Raw genomic sequence first — 18,119 nt, 5'->3', positions numbered from 1 at the left:
TCAGTGCATTCAACTAAGTTTAGTAGGAAAAAACAACAACCATGTGACAGTTATTGCAAGTAGAGTCTTATTCAAAATCGCTGTTATGAGCAGAATCAGTGCCAGGAAGATAAGATCAACTTTATGGACACCAAGTTTGTAACACAGTGCTCCTGATGGGCAAACTGAACATGACCGTGACCATCCCATGACCACTGGTTCACGTGCTAAACCTGTCTGACTGTCTGTTTGTCTCCTTGTCATGCAGGTGATTATACGAGGGGGAGGGCACATACTACCGTACGACCAACCAGAGAGGTCCTTTGATATGATTGACAGATTCCTCTCAACACAGGGATTTATTTGAGTTGGCAGAACTGAGCAGGAACACAGTTGATCTGAGTTCCTCCACTTTTGATTAGGTGTGTCTCCAGATTCCCAGTGGATGTTTATTTCAAACACTATTGATTAGCAAGTTAGTAACCATGGAAAGCTAATTATATGTGGTAGAGGTCTATCACCTAGAAAATATTAAATGTAATGGATACAAACGTTTGGACAGCTAAGCTGCCTTCATCAGGGTTTAATGACCTCCTAAATCCTACTTTAACCATCAGATTGTGACTGATCTCTGATGCACTGCCAATGAATTCTCATGTTTGCTATTCTGTGGATCCGTCAAATGAATATTTTGCTGTTTTTTGACAGTGGGGAATAATGATTTATGTTGCACATGATCAATATATTTTTCATGAAGAGGTTGGCATGCAATGCAATTGTAATAAAAATAAATTAAACAAACATGGGCACGTCAACAAGTTCCATGGAGGAACACCAGAGGGCGCTAGTGTTTGAAATACTGTAAATGCCTAGCGGTATTGTCCCTTGTAAATGCGACAAAGTTACTCAAAGAATATATATAATTTCTCTTATAAAACTTTAGTAAAAAGTTCCACTATCCAACTTCAGATAATGACTAAGGCCTTTTTATCTACATGTCAATGAATTCAGTCATACACGAGCATGCTGTTTAATCAAAAATAACAATTCAACTATGAATAGGCTGCAATACCTGCCTCTGTTAAGATAATAGTAGGTACTACATTTAACATTTTAGTCATTTAGCAGACGCTCTTATCCAGAGCAACTTACAGTTAGTGCGTGCATACATTTTCGTACTACTAAGAGACAACTCCATAACCTTTACAGACAATTATGGCAGCCTGTTTAGAAAGTACTAAACAGTAACAGATAAACAGGCTGAAATGATCATCTAGTGGTTTTGGCATTGAGATGAAGTCTACTCCTTGCTCTGTCACGTACCAAGGCAAACCACCATGCTACTTATTATCTCATTAACTTCAAGTAAGTAGTCTAGACATCTCAATATTTACTGATGGTTTTAGAACATTTAAACCTATAACTATTTAATGAGCAATCAATGTTCAGGGCTTTGTATTGGAAGCCCATGTGGATTATTGGTCAGTGACTAGTTGCTGAATCCTTAGGCCTACCTATTCAGGACATTTATCCCTTCCCACATATTCACACACATCCTATACACAGTACAGCAGGGGTAGGCAACCCTGTTCCTGGAACGCCGCGGGTACTACATGGTTTTGTTCCAGCTAGGCACCACACCTGACCAATTGAGCTAATTGATCAGTTCAGTGATTGCCTAAATTCAACACACCTGTCCTTCCAGGTAGGTTAAATTAAAAAAATGAATAACCTGCGGCACTCCAGGACCAGGGTTTCCTACCCCTGCAGTACAGTATCATTAACACATTATCTATATGCGTTTACACTGAGTATACAAAACATTAAGAACACCTGCTCTATCCATGACATTGACTGACCAGGTGAATCCAGGTGAAAGCTATGATCCCTTATTGATGTCACTTGTTAAATCCACTTCAACTCAGATGAAGGGGAGGAGACAGGTTAAAGAAGGATTTTTAAGCTTTGATACAACTGAAACATGGATTGTGTATGTGTGCCATTCAGAGGGTGAATGGGCAAGACAAAAAATGTAAGTGCCTTTGAACGGGTTATGGTAGTAGGTGCCAGGCGCTCCGGTTTGTGTCAAGAACGGCAATGTTGCTGAGTTTTTCACGCTCAACAGTGTCCCATGTGTATTGAGAATGGTCCACCACCCAAAGGACATCCAGCCAACTTGACACAACTGTTTGATGCATTGGAGTCAACATGGGCCAGCATCCCTGTGGAACGCTTTCGACACCTTGTAGAGTCCATGCCCTGACGAATTAAGGCTGTTCTGAGGGCAAAATGATTAAGAAGGTGTTCCAAATGTTTGGTATACTCAGTGGATGTCTTAAATTCCATCATAATATCTCTCCTTGCTATATGAACACAATATCCCATATCTGTTTAGTTTTTTTGTGTAAAGACCACATCATGGTCATCATCAATGTATGAAACACATTATTAAAAGTGTCTTTATGTGCTTATTTGCTGACAAAAAAAGGGGGGGAGGCGGGGAGGGGGGGTGCAACTATTTTAGTTTTTTGTTTTTTTAGTCATTTTAGCAGACGCTCTTCTCCAGAGCAACTTACAGTTAGTGAGTGCATACATTTTTCATACTGGCCCCCCCCGTGGGAAACGAACCCACAACCCTGGCGTTGCAAGCGCCATGCTCTACCAACTGAGTTACAGGGGACTTGTTCTTAATGTACTCAGTGTATACCACAGGAGGTTGGGGGGCACCTTCATTGGGGAGAACGGGCTTGTGGTAATGACTGGAGCTGAATAGGTGGAATGTGTTTGATGCCGTTCCAGCTATTGTTATGAGCCGTCCTCCCCTGGTATATATATCTAAGGTTATATGGCTTGTCTGTGCTTCAAAAGGCACATCGGAAGACATCTGAGTCCGCTGCGTAATGTTACAGAACAAGTGCTTTATTGTCCTACTGTGATATGTAACATCTGTACAACTGCTAAACAAAGCGCAGACCATACAATATGCTGTGATGAGAGACACGAACGTGTACAAAGTTTTATGCAGGCAATTATGAATTCATCAATCCATTACGTATAATAAACCGTGGACATGTATCGAAGCGCAGAAACTAACCTTGACGAACATACAGGCTGCAAACAAGTGCTATGCAAACATCATTTACATACATGTACAAAACATCAAAGACTCCTTTCGAAAAGAAAGGTGGTTGCATTACATGTACAGTCAGGATTACAGAAATTAATGACATTCTATACAATATTTATAGTTTTATATTTAAAATGATACAATTATACTTGTGTTAATGTGCAGGCATTGTCCTCCACCCCACACAGACACTCATACTGAACTCACTCACCTGTCTCTTATGTCTGCCTATAAAGTTAGATAAACAAATCTCTCTCTTCCTTCTGCTTGACCTGCGTCTGTTAACTAGAACTACAGACTACTAGCTGTTATTCCAACAAAACATCTAACAACAATTCCAGTTGAATATGTTGAGGTCAATGCCATATATTCCACATGATGCAACATTTTTTTTTTTTTCAGAACAGTTTAATACTCAAGTAGTTGGTGAAAGTAATAAGCCACAAGGTTTAGAAATTCAAAAGAAAATACAAAGTTGATGAAATAAGGCAAGCACTTTGTAGGTGTTAACCTGTTTGCAATACAGGGAAGCCCTTAATACATGTTGAACCTTTCATAAACTCAGTTATTCTCACACACATGCCCACACACCTCAAAACGACTGTCCAACCCTTTCTACAAAACCTTGGTGCAACACACTGGAGAAAGAGCGAGAGCATGTTTCCAGTTGACCTGATTCATGTAGTTCGCTACCTTCACAGTTAGCTACACTGGAGCTGCTGTATTAACAGACATCTGAAAGGTACATGCTTAAAGGAGCACCTTATGGAGTCCTATCATTAGGCATAGTCACTGCCATGCAGTCAGTCTCTCTACAGAGCAACAGTCACTCAGTCAGTCTCTCTACAGATCAACAGTCACTCAGTCAGTCTCTACAGAGCAACAGTCACTCAGTCAGTCTCTCTACAGAGCAACAGTCACTCAGTCAGTCTCTCTACAGAGCAACAGTCACTCAGTCTCTCTACAGATCAACAGTCAGTCAGTCAGTCTCTCTACAGATCAACAGTCAGTCAGTCAGTCTCTCTACAGATCAACAGTCACTCAGTCTCTCTACAGATCAACAGTCAGTCAGTCAGTCTCTCTACAGATCAACAGTCAGTCAGTCTCTCTACAGAGCAACAGTCAGTCATCTCTCTACAGATCAACAGTCAGTCAGTCAGTCTCTCTACAGATCAACAGTCAGTCAGTCAGTCTCTCTACAGATCAACAGTCAGTCAGTCAGTCTCTCTACAGATCAACAGTCACTCAGTCTCTCTACAGATCAACAGTCAGTCAGTCAGTCTCTCTACAGATCAACAGTCACTCAGTCTCTCTACAGATCAACAGTCAGTCAGTCTCTCTACAGATCAACAGTCAGTCAGTTAGAGTCTCGCTGGTGTATTGAACTGGGCATCACTGAGACCTCAATATGGCTATTCTACCCTCTGGATATCACAAAGTGTCAAAGTGCATAGACAGCTACATGATTTCTCTCTACCTCACCTGCCTGTAGAGCTGGTTGGCTCACTCCTACTAAAGGATGTAGTCTAAGGTACAACTAGGATCAACATGTTCAGGGAAAGAATTACAGAGTAAAGTGGAGTGTCTCCCAGACACTGAGCTAAAGTCTGTTTAGAATCCCCCTCCGCTAATGGTTTAGGTTTGGATATGGGGAGGGTAAGCTGAACCTAGATGATCATTGTTAACTAAGGGGTGACTTGAGCAAGGATGACAGAGTTGTGGTCAAAACTAAAGTGAATATTGAGCTTTCCTACTGGTTAGGGCTGCTGGAAGATGTGTTGATGGAGCGCGCGCGCACACACACACACACACACACAGCGACATGTCAGCCTGTCTGTTGGAGCTGGGATGAAGAGGTCAGAGGTTAGATGGAAGGTCAGCCTTTTCCTCCCTGGTCAGTCTGCCAGCTGGTTTTGCCCTTACAGACTAAACTCCCGACAAAACACTGGTCCTCTGTAGCTCAGTTGGTAGAGCATGGCGCTTGCAACCACAGGATAGTGGGTTGGATTCCCGTGACCACCCATACATAAAGAATGTATGCATGCATGACTAAGTCGTTTTGAATAAAAGCCTAAAGCTAAATGGCATAATAAAACATACACACAGTGTCCATCAACGCTACACTCACTGAGACTGGGGAAAACAATGTGTTATAAATGCTTGATAGCTCAATGGAAAAGTTAATGATGATTAAAAGGAATTTTAAACAATTGACATTCCCTTAATTGCATTTAGTAATAAAAGACTGAGAGAAGTTCAGGCACATTGTGACGTTTTGGAAAGCATTCGGCTAAAACTGCTAAACCTCGTTAGAGATGGTAGTAAGACCTCTTCATGATAAAGGGATAGAAAGGCAACCAATCATTCTTTAACTGTCATACACAGACTGACAGTCAGACTACGGAAGCATGTAATCAATCAACGCTCTCATCTCATATCTCTCACTATATGTCACCTACAGTATGACAACCCCACCTGAGATATTGAGGCAGACAGAGGACAGCACAGGGCTCATACCTGGAATGTTCAGGTCATTTGGAATGTGCCGCTGATTTCGGAAGCCTGGCTGTAGCAACACTAGAACAACACTAAAGGAGATGTCTCTTCTTAAAGCTTTACTTGGTCCAGGAGAGTGGAGGAGACAGGGGTCAGCCTCCAGGAGAGTGGAGGTGTCAGGGGTCAGCCTCCAGGAGAGTGGAGGAGTCAGGGGTCAGGGGTCAGCCTCCAGGAGAGTGGAGGAGACAGGGGTCAGGGGTCAGCCTCCAGGAGAGTGGAGGGGTCAGGGGTCAGCCTCCAGGAGAGTGGAGGAGACAGGGGTCAGCCTCCAGGAGGGTGGAGGAGACAGGGGTCAGGGGTCAGCCTCCAGAGCTGCCTCGGCTAGCTGGTGTCACAGTGCAGGGCAATATGGCTGATAGAACAACAATACTAGGATGTATTGCTTCAATTTGAACATATTCTCAACACCATTCTATCTTTCATTACATGTAACTCCCTCTAAATAGCATCGATGGGTTGGTAGGGTAACAGTCATGGTCCTTTCTAGAAAAAGAGCATAATTCAATAGAAACACCAGATTCTGGTCGGTAACCAAGTAATAGCATATCATGGCAACAGTTTGACTTGGTTAAAAACAACAACATCAACAACAACAACGTGGAGGCATCCCACACACTTGCTAGCTAACTATCTGATCAAGTACCCTGTATGTTACACATATAACCAGAACACTGCACTCTTCAACACAGTAACTATCTGACACATACATATCTGACACTGGTACTCAGACTCAGTCTCCGCTAGTCCATCCATCAGTCACAAACACACATACAAGAGAATCGTCCCAAATGGCATTTACCCATAGGGCCCTGGTCAAAAGTAGTGCACTATATAGAGAATTGGGTGCCATTTGGGACGCAACCATAGTCATAGAGATGACATTAGGGGGGGTCACAGAGGTGATGTTCTGAGGCTCATGTCCCGTTGCTGTGTCACCACAGTGACCCGGTGGGGGTGTCGGTGTAACAGAGGTATGACATCACAAAAACGCCACACGGGTTAATGCTGCATGAATTGCAAAACTCCCTTTTAACTAAAGTACAAATAAAAGACAAATAGAGACCAACATAGAAGACAAATAAGCGACAAACCCAGAGAACACGTATGAGTTAAAAAGGTCTATAAAAATACTACTATAGCTACTGTAGAAAGAGCAGCCCTGCAGGCCTCAGAGGTTTCTCTCAGAGGTTTCTCTGGACCGGATCCTGGAGATAGAGGCAGCGTGTGAGGCCACCCTTCCCGTACTAACAGACAGACAGACAGCCCTCAGAGAGCCAGGGAAGCGGGGTTAGACCAGGGATAGGATGGGGCTGGGGTTGGGGGTAGGGTTTGGAGGTTGGGGGTAGGGGTTGGGGGCTGGGGGTAGGGGTTGGGGGTAGGGGTTGGGGGCTGGGGCTACTGTAGTCTCTCTCTGTCTTGTCTCTAGTGGATGGGGTTGATGTCTGTACGGTGGTTGGGCAGGCTATGCACAGTGCTGCCCCCTACAACTGTGCTGGAGGTGGTGATGGTGTTGTGCTGGATGACCTGCTGCTGGGAGCAGGGTGGGGTCGGGCTGCCGGCTGGACTGCTGTCTGGACCTGAGGGGAGGAGGACAACACACAGGGTGACTGGATGATTGGTAATTGTGTGTGTGTGTGTGTGTGTGTGTGTGTGTGTGTGTGTGTGTGTGTGTGTGTGTGTGTGTGTGTGTGTGTGTGTGTGTGTGTGTGTGTGTGTGTGAGTGTGTGTGAGTGCTGTGTTTGTATCTACATGTGTGGGTGGGTCCTGAACATGAAACTGAATAGAAAAACAAATGTGAAACCCTCAATAGAATAACTCTCTAGATGTCCATTTATCTAAGCAAACACTGTCCAAAAACCTTCAACTGTTAAAAACCTCTTTATTTTCACCAAAAATATAATTGTTACATTTCTATGTACAGTATAAAACACTGAACATTGTGTATTCCAAAGAAAAATCAATCTATCATATACCCCTTTCAGACATATGGAATGTGGCGCGTTGAAAGCGCCTCGGCTATGGCATGTTTGTTTGCCTGAAAGAGTATGCTTCTGAAGCGGGGCTAACATCCAGCACTAGGCAACCAGAACTGTCAATCAAATTATCTCGCGCTGCCTGCGCGCAGACCACTCACTCCTAAGAAAAGTACTTTGAAGTTGGTTAAATACAATTACTTACCAATACATTTAGTAGAAAGAAAACACATCTATCTAATTACCATAAACAACTACAGAGAAACAACACAACCCTACCATAAAAAAACTACAGAAAAACAACACAACAGCACACCAATCAACGTTTATTGTTGTCAGGGAAACAATACCGAACATTCTATGCAGAATTCTACTGTCTGAAAAGGTACAGACGCTTTTTTTACTTGTCTGAAAGGTTTTCAATTGTCGCTATCGACTCGTTACTGCAGCTGTGTCCTATGTATGAAAAGGGTAAATACTTTATCCCTTTGAAAAAACCTGTTTGATACATTTTCACAACATACTAGGAGTGACATCTGTACACAGACAGACTGGGCTTATCAATGCAAGTCTCTCCCAGTCAGTCAGTCCAGCCCAGTCTACTCCCCCTCTACACAAGGAGCCGTTGAGAGCAGGGCAGTGCGAGGGGAAGTGAGCCTGATTTTCCCCTGCCTGCCTGCTGAAGCCTCACAGCACAGGGAGGGTCTTCTGTCTTCTCCTAATTACATGGAAATGTCACCCCTATCCATATCAGAGGGTGGGGTTCTGATCTCATACTCTGCTGCTGTGGAACAGTCCAATAACCAGCAGGGGGACCGGGACCGGCGGGACGGGACATGGGAGTTTGGACGTCGGTCAGCAGTCTGTGACGTCTTTCTTCCGTGGAATCTCTGCAGCGACCATGGGCTGTGGTTCAGTTCTACGACTCCGGTCCACTTTTGATGGAAAAACAGGCCTCATGTTCTGGGGTTGTGAGGACCAGTACCAGACTTCCAGGCCAGGTGCTCTCCTAGTGCCTCCCTCCCCCGCATCCATGAAACAGCGTGGCTCCCGCCAGCATACCTACACCCTGTGTGTATGGCAGGACAGCTGGGGAGGTTCTCTATGCAGGTTTAGCTGCATACTAGTGACAAGGCACAGGGACTAGTGTGTGTGTTTCGGGGGTTTCGCATGTGTTTGTGTTGAAGAGTGCATGTGTGCGTGTGTGAACAAGCTACTCACTGAGGTAACCTTGGGAGTCTTTCTGCAGAGTGGTGATGGGGCAGTCTTTATGGGTGAGGAGGAGCTGCTTGAGTTGGGTCACCTCGTTCTTCAGCACTGTCACCTCATTCTGAAAACAAGTCAGTCAATAAAATGTGTTTTAGAAAGCCCGTTTTACATCAGCAGTTTTCACAAAGTGATTTACAGTTACCCAGCCAACACACATTTTGAGCACAATAAGAGTGATTTACTGTTAGCTGTACTGAGTGATTATCTTTGCTTGGTGAATAAATTCAGCTTATTTTTGTATTGAATAGATCCTTAATAAAGGCACATTCTTAATAAAATGAAAATAGCTTGTTTAAGCCTCACTGCAAACCCCACAATAAATAATTACTGCAATTAAGTTTATTATCATTGCTAAAACAATGTACAATTACGGGATTAAGATTTCTATCTTAATTTGAATTTAATAACACTACGGCAAATAAATGTAACAGCTCATTGTTAGGAATGTCAAAAGACAGACAATTTCAGGGGATGGTTTTGATTTCTGGTTGAAAATCTATGAGTGTGGGGTGAGTGTCTGCCTCCTCGAACTACAACAAGCCCCTACGGAACAACAGACTGAACTGTAACAAGCCCCTACGGAACAACAGACTGAACTGTAACAAGCCCCTACGGAACAACAGACTGAACTGTAACAAGCCCCTACGGAACAACAGACTGAACTGTAACAAGCCCCTACGGAACAACAGACTGAACTGTAACAAGCCCCTACGGAACAACAGACTGAACTGTAACAAGCCCCTACGGAACAACAGACTGAACTGTAACAAGCCCCTACGGAACAACAGACTGAACTGTAACAAGCCCCTACGGAACAACAGACTGAACTGTAACAAGCCCCTAGGGAACAACAGACTGAACTGTAACAAGCCCCTAGGGAACAACAGACTGAACTGTAACAAGCCCCTAGGGAACAACACACTGAACTATAACAAGCCCCTACAGAACAACAGACTGAACTGTAACAAGCCCCTACGGAACAACAGACTGAACTGTAACAAGCCCCTACGGAACAACAGACTGAACTGTAACAAGCCCCTACGGAACATCAGACTGAACTGTAACAAGCCCCTACGGAACAACAGACTGAACTGTAACAAGCCCCTACGGAACAACAGACTGAACTGTAACAAGCCCCTACGGAACAACAGACTGAACTGTAACAAGCCCCTACGGAACATCAGACTGAACTGTAACAAGCCCCTACGGAACAACATACTGAACTGTAACAAGCCCCTAGGGAACAACAGACTGAACTGTAACAAGCCCCTATGGAACAACAGACTGAACTGTAACAAGCCCCTACGGAACAACAGACTGAACTGTAACAAGCCCCTAGGGAACAACAGACTGAACTGTAACAAGCCCCTAGGGAACAACAGACTGAACTGTAACAAGCCCCTACGGAACAACAGACTGAACTGTAACTAGCCCCTACGGAACAACAGACTGAACTGTAACAAGCCCCTACGGAACAACAGACTGAACTGTAACAAGCCCCTAGGGAACAACAGACTGAACTGTAACAAGCCCCTACGGAACAACAGACTGAACTGTAACAAGCCCCTACGGAACAACAGACTGAACTGTAACAAGCCCCTACGGAACAACAGACTGAACTGTAACAAGCCCCTACGGAACAACAGACTGAACTGTAACAAGCCCCTACGGAACAACAGACTGAACTGTAACAAGCCCCTACGGAACAACAGACTGAACTGTAACAAGCCCCTACGGAACAACAGACTGAACTGTAACAAGCCCCTACGGAGGGAGAACATATTTATTACAATTCCTATTCCCTGCTTTTTGAACATAAAAGTCCATTCCAATGTGAAGACATAGGGTGCGTCCCAAATAGCGCCATATTCCCTATATAGTGCACTACTTTTGACCAGAGCCCTATTGTCCATGGTCAAAAGTAGTGCAGTAAATAGGGACTAGGGTGCCATTTGGACATAATCATCCAGTCCACATATATCTTACCAGAAGTTGCATGTTGGTCTGGGTGAGCTCTTCAGCCTTCTTCTCCAGTGACACGACCCATACTTTCCTCTTCTGTCTGCATCGCGTGGCCGCCGCTCGGTTTCTCTCCAGAAACTTCCGCCGCCGTTCGTCAGGGTCCTCGTCCACCGTCCGCCTGCGGCGCCCACCGCTAGGGGGCGGAGACTGCATCGTCTGGCTCGGCTGCATCTGCTGGGCCGCCGGCGACAACTAGAGAGAGAGAGAGAGCGGTACAGACAGAGAGAGAGAGAGAGCGGTACAGACAGAGAGAGAGAGAGAGAGAGAGCGGTACAGACAGAGAGAGAGAGAGAGAGCGGTACAGACAGAGAGAGAGAGAGAGAGAGAGCGGTACAGACAGAGAGAGAGAGAGAGCGGTACAGACAGAGAGAGAGAGAGAGAGAGCGGTACAGACAGAGAGAGAGAGAGAGTGTGGTACAGACAGAGAGAGAGAGAGCGGTACAGACAGAGAGAGAGAGAGAGAGCGGTACAGACAGAGAGAGAGAGAGCGGTACAGACAGAGAGTGAGAGAGCGGTACAGACAGAGAGAGAGAGAGCGGTACAGACAGAGAGTGAGAGAGCGGTACAGACAGAGAGAGAGAGAGCGGTACAGACAGAGAGAGAGAGAGCGGTACAGACAGAGAGAGAGAGAGCGGTACAGACAGAGAGAGAGAGAGCGGTACAGACAGAGAGAGAGAGAGAGAGAGAGAGAGAGAGCGGTACAGACAGAGAGAGAGAGAGCGGTACAGACAGAGAGAGAGAGAGCGGTACAGACAGAGAGAGAGAGAGAGAGAACAAGGTCACACACGTGGGTCACTAAGAAGGACTTCAACCATGTCTCGTCTACCCTAATCTCTCATGAACGTCTTAACCTAGCTGATTTGGTTGTACCCTACCTGGTTCTTACTTCTACCAAACATGATTCATTCATACTTCTACTCTACCTGTTTAAAGTCACTATTCATGGTCCCTACTCTACCTGTTTAAAGTCACTATTCATGGTCCCTACTCTACCTGTTTAAAGTCACTATTCATGGTCCCTACTCTACCTGTTTAAAGTCACTATTCATGGTCCCTACTCTACCTGTTTAAAGTCACTATTCATGGTCCCTACTCTACCTGTTTAAAGTCACTATTCATGGTCCCTACTCTACCTGTTTAAAGTCACTATTCATGATCGCTACTCTATCTGTTTAAAGTCACTATTCATGGTCCCTACTCTACTTGTTTAAAGTCACTATTCATGGTCCCTACACTACCTGTTTAAAGTCACTATTCATGGTCCCTACTCTACCTGTTTAAAGTCACTATTCATGGTCCCTACTCTACCTGTTTAAAGTCACTATTCATGATCCCTACTCTACCTGTTTAAAGTCACTATTCATGGTCCCTACTCTACCTGTTTAAAGTCACTATTCATGGTCCCTACTCTACCTGTTGAAAGTCACTATTCATGATCCCTACTCTACCTGTTTAAAGTCACTATTCATGATCCCTACTCTACCTGTTTAAAGTCACTATTCATGGTCCCTACTCTACCTGTTTAAAGTCACTATTCATGGTCCCTACTCTACCTGTTTAAAGTCACTATTCATGGTCCCTACTCTACCTGTTTAAAGTCACTATTCATGGCCCCTACTCTACTTGTTTAAAGTCACTATTCATGGTCCCTACTCTACCTGTTTAAAGTCACTATTCATGCCCCCCCCCCCCCCCCCCCCCCCTCAGGCATCCATCCATACATGTACAGTGGGGGAAAAAAGTATTTAGTCAGCCACCAATTGTGCAAGTTCTCGCACTTAAAAAGATGAGAGAGGCCTGTCATTTTCATCATAGGTACACGTCAACTATGACAGACAAATTGAGAGAAAAAAATCCAGAAATTCACATTGTAGGATTTTTTATGAATTTATTTGCAAATTATGGTGGAAAATAAGTATTTGGTCACCTACAAACAAGCAAGATTTCTGGCTCTCACAGACCTGTAACTTCTTCTTTAAGAGGCTCCTCTGTCCTCCACTCATTACCTGTATTAATGGCACCTGTTTGAACTTGTTATCAGTATAAAAGACACCTGTCCACAACCTCAAACAGTCACACTCCAAACTCCACTATGGCCAAGACCAAAGAGCTGTCAAAGGACACCAGAAACAAAATTGTAGACCTGCACCAGGCTGGGAAGACTGAATCTGCAATAGGTAAGCAGCTTGGTTTGAAGAAATCAACTGTGGGAGCAATTATTAGGAAATGGAAGACATACAAGACCACTGATAATCTCCCTCGATCTGGGGCTCCACGCAAGATCTCACCCCGTGGGGTCAAAATGATCACAAGTCCCAGAACCACACGGGGGGACCTAGTGAATGACCTGCAGAGAGCTGGGACCAAAGTAACAAAGCCTACCATCAGTAACACACTACGCCGCCAGGGACTCAAATCCTGCAGTGCCAGATGTGTCCCCCTGCTTAAGCCAGTACATGTCCAGACCCGTCTGAAGTTTGCTAGAGTGCATTTGGATGATCCAGAAGAGGATTGGGAGAATGTCATATGGTCAGATGAAACCAAAATAGAACTTTTTGGTAAAAACTCAACTCGTTGTGTTTGGAGGACAAAGAATGCTGAGTTGCATCCAAAGAACACCATACCTACTGTGAAGCATGGGAGTGGAAACATCATGCTTTGGGGCTGTTTTTCTGCAAAGGGACCAGGACGACTGATCCATGTAAAGGAAAGAATGAATGGGGCCATGTATCGTGAGATTTTGAGTGAAAACCTCCTTCCATCAGCAAGGGCATTGAAGATGAAACGTGGCTGGGTCTTTCAGCATGACAATGATCCCAAACACACCACCCGGGCAACGAAGGAGTGGCTTCGTAAGAAGCATTTCAAGGTCCTGGAGTGGCCTAGCCAGTCTCCAGATCTCAACCCCATAGAAAATCTTTGGAGGGAGTTGAAAGTCCGTGTTGCCCAGCGACAGCCCCAAAACATCACTGCTCTAGAGGAGATCTGCATGGAGGAATGGGCCAAAATACCAGTAACAGTGTGTGAAAACCTTGTGAAGACTTACAGAAAACGTTTGACCTGTGTCATTGCCAACAAAGGGTATATAACAAAGTATTGAGAAACTTTTGTTATTGACCAAATACTTATTTTCCACCATAATTTGCAAATAAATTCATTAAAAATCCTACAATGTGATTTTCTGGATTTTTTTTTCTCATTTTGTCTGTCATAGTTGACGTGTACCTATGATGAAGATTACAGGCCTCTCTCATCTTTTTAAGTGGGAGAACTTGCACAATTGGTGGCTGACTAAATACTTTTTTCCCCCACTGTATATTACCTCCTGTAGCTATTCCATGTCTCGCCACTTCCTTAAAAACAAAATTATGCCCTCCCCCTCCCCCTCCCCACCCCTTCTTCTTCCCCTGTCTGTGGGCGTCAGTCAGTCAGTCAGTCAGGAGCAGGCGGGTGGGTGAGTGAGTAACTGGACTGATTTACAGAGCAGCCCTGCCCGCCTTGTTAAAGAAGTGTCAGGACACAGTTTTCCACCGCCCACCTCCACTCAGCCTAACCCTCGCAGACACACAGTCAGAAAGAGCCTGCTTTGCTTTCTAAAACCCCTCAGTATGCCCACTGAATGGTCCTGACATAGACTTGGCATGGGTCAAGTGCTTTCAGTCCTCAGATCATTACCATTTTCATGGTGGAAAATACGAGTTGCTTTGATGGCGGCTGTGTATACAGCCAGTGTTGTTTTAATGTTTTAATGGTACAGAAGGATCTATTTGGAACATAAATGGCGGGAGGGGGGGTTCCTAATGGCTCAACAGTCTACAATATACATTAATGGTATTAGTTGAGCTTTAACCTTATTGTAATTCACATCACTTCCATGTCAACATCAGTCCTGGGACAAATGTTTGAATCAATGTCAAATGTAGGAGAAACCCAAAGACAATAACAGTATGTATCGTTAGTTGATGCTACGCCGTGTGACTGATGTTCTTTCAGCCCTCCATGACTAGTGCTAATAACCCAGGCCAGTCTTATAGGCCTACAACACCTGGAACATGGTGTGACCACTGGACTGACTGACTGAAGCCCTGGTCTATACATTACCCTAACCCTACAACACCTGGAACATGGTGTGACCACTGGACTGACTGACTGAAGCCCTGGTCTATACATTACCTTAACCCTACAACACCTGGAACATGTTGTGACCACTGGACTGACTGACTGAAGCCCTGGTCTATACATTACCCTAACCCTACAACACCTGGAACATGGTGTGACCACTGGACTGACTGACTGAAGCCCTGGTCTATACATTACCCTAACCCTACAACACCTGGAACATGTTGTGACCACTGGACTGACTGACTGAAGCCCTGGTCTATACATTACCCTAACCCTACAACACCTGGAACATGTTGTGACCACTGGACTGACTGACTGAAGCCCTGGTCTATACATTACCCTAACCCTACAACACCTGGAACATGTTGTGACCACTGGACTGGCTGACTGAAGCCCTGGTCTATACATTACCCTAACCCTACAACACCTGGAACATGTTGTGACCACTGGACTGACTGACTGAAGCCCTGGTCTATACATTACCCTAACCCTACAACACCTGGAACATGTTGTGACCACTGGACTGGCTGACTGAAGCCCTGGTCTATACATTACCCTAACCCTACAACACCTGGAACATGTTGTGACCACTGGACTGACTGACTGAAGCCCTGGTCTATACATTACCCTAACCCTACAACACCTGGAACATGTTGTGACCACTGGACTGACTGACTGAAGCCCTGGTCTATACATTACCCTAACCCTACAACACCTGGAACATGTTGTGACCACTGGACTGACTGACTGAAGCCCTGGTCTATACATTACCCTAACCCTACAACACCTGGAACATGTTGTGACCACTGGACTGACTGACTGAAGCCCTGGTCTATACATTACCCTAACCCTACAACACCAGGAACATGTTGTGACCACTGGACTGACTGACTGAAGCCCTGGTCTATACATTACCCTAACCCTACAACACCTGGAACATGTTGTGACCACTGGACTGGCTGACTGAAGCCCTGGTCTATACATTACCCTAACCCTACAACACCTGGAACATGTTGTGACCACTGGACTGACTGACTGAAGCCCTGGTCTATACATTACCCTAACCCTACAACACCTGGAACATGTTGTGACCACTGGACTGACTGACTGAAGCCCTGGTCTATACATTACCCTAACCCTACAACACCTGGAACATGTTGTGACCACTGGACTGACTGACTGAAGCCCTGGTCTATACATTACCCTAACCCTACAACACCAGGAACATGTTGTGACCACTGGACTGACTGACTGAAGCCCTGGTCTATACATTACCCTAACCCTACAACACCAGGAACATGTTGTGACCACTGGACTGACTGACTGAAGCCCTGGTCTATACATTACCCTAACCCTACAACACCTGGAACATGTTGTGACCACTGGACTGGCTGACTGAAGCCCTGGTCTATACATTACCCTAACCCTACAACACCTGGAACATGTTGTGACCACTGGACTGACTGACTGAAGCCCTGGTCTATACATTACCCTAACCCTACAACACCTGGAACATGTTGTGACCACTGGACTGACTGACTGAAGCCCTGGTCTATACATTACCCTAACCCTACAACACCTGGAACATGTTGTGACCACTGGACTGACTGACTGAAGCCCTGGTCTATACATTACCCTAACCCTACAACACCTGGAACATGTTGTGACCACTGGACTGACTGACTGAAGCCCTGGTCTATACATTACCCTAACCCTACAACACCAGGAACATGTTGTGACCACTGGACTGACTGACTGAAGCCCTGGTCTATACATTACCCTAACCCTACAACACCTGGAACATGTTGTGACCACTGGACTGGCTGACTGAAGCCCTGGTCTATACATTACCCTAACCCTACAACACCTGGAACATGTTGTGACCACTGGACTGACTGACTGAAGCCCTGGTCTATACATTACCCTAACCCTACAACACCTGGAACATGTTGTGACCACTGGACTGACTGACTGAAGCCCTGGTCTATACATTACCCTAACCCTACAACACCTGGAACATGTTGTGACCACTGGACTGACTGACTGAAGCCCTGGTCTATACATTACCCTAACCCTACAACACCTGGAACATGTTGTGACCACTGGACTGACTGACTGAAGCCCTGGTCTATACATTACCCTAACCCTACAACACCAGGAACATGTTGTGACCACTGGACTGACTGACTGAAGCCCTGGTCTATACATTACCCTAACCCTACAACACCTGGAACATGTTGTGACCACTGGACTGACTGACTGAAGCCCTGGTCTATACATTACCCTAACCCTACAACACCTGGAACATGTTGTGACCACTGGACTGACTGACTGAAGCCCTGGTCTATACATTACCCTAACCCTACAACACCTGGAACATGTTGTGACCACTGGACTGACTGACTGAAGCCCTGGTCTATACATTACCCTAACCCTACAACACCAGGAACATGTTGTGACCACTGGACTGACTGACTGAAGCCCTGGTCTATACATTACCCTAACCCTACAACACCTGGAACATGTTGTGACCACTGGACTGACTGACTGAAGCCCTGGTCTATACATTACCCTAACCCTACAACACCAGGAACATGTTGTGACCACTGGACTGACTGACTGAAGCCCTGGTCTATACATTACCCTAACCCTACAACACCAGGAACATGTTGTGACCACTGGACTGACTGACTGAAGCCCTGGTCTATACATTACCCTAACCCTACAACACCTGGAACATGTTGTGACCACTGGACTGACTGACTGAAGCCCTGGTCTATACATTACCCTAACCCTACAACACCAGGAACATGTTGTGACCACTGGACTGACTGACTGAAGCCCAGTGCATATGTTATGGCAACCTAACAGAGTAAAGGCCTAAACTCCCCAAACGAGTCTGTGTGAGGCACTTAAGAGTAAGGGTGTGGGGCATAGCTTCCAAACGCGCCCTGAGAATCCTTTACGACAGACAGTTTACAACCTCCAGCTGACCCTCCTGACCGCTGAGACTGATCTGCAGCTGACCAACCTCAAAGGAAAAACTGACCTTTGTGTCTGTTGCCAGGTAA

At 45.3% G+C, this 18,119-nt stretch overlaps 2 protein-coding genes across 2 annotated transcripts in view; one reads left to right on the top strand and one right to left on the bottom strand.

The window, feature by feature from the left end:
• The window catches only part of LOC311140319 (putative serine carboxypeptidase CPVL), a 29,359-nt gene extending 28,579 nt beyond the window's left edge, over window positions 1–780 (top strand). Inside the window, exon 13 of the mRNA XM_084175331.1 lies at window positions 248–780. Coding sequence (XP_084031457.1) covers window positions 248–346 — 99 coding nt within the window. The 3' untranslated portion in view covers window positions 347–780. The remainder of the gene's footprint in view (window positions 1–247) is intronic.
• A 6,304-nt stretch (window positions 781–7,084) lies between these two features.
• The window catches only part of LOC311139291 (cyclic AMP-responsive element-binding protein 5-like), a gene marked incomplete at its 3' end in the record, with an annotated part of 54,418 nt that continues 43,383 nt past the window's right edge, over window positions 7,085–18,119 (bottom strand). The window contains exons 8-10 of the mRNA XM_084174177.1: window positions 10,891–11,118; window positions 8,857–8,965; window positions 7,085–7,239 (exon numbers count right to left, since the gene is read on the bottom strand). Of these exons, the coding sequence (XP_084030303.1) occupies window positions 7,085–7,239; window positions 8,857–8,965; window positions 10,891–11,118 (492 nt within the window). The remainder of the gene's footprint in view (window positions 7,240–8,856; window positions 8,966–10,890; window positions 11,119–18,119) is intronic.

This window comes from Coregonus lavaretus, assembly GCF_964263955.1.
Source record: "Coregonus lavaretus genome assembly, chromosome: 13".
Lineage (NCBI taxonomy): Eukaryota > Metazoa > Chordata > Actinopteri > Salmoniformes > Salmonidae > Coregonus > Coregonus lavaretus.
The sequence above is the reverse complement of the archived record's forward strand: the minus strand, read 5'-3'. Positions and strand labels throughout refer to the sequence as shown.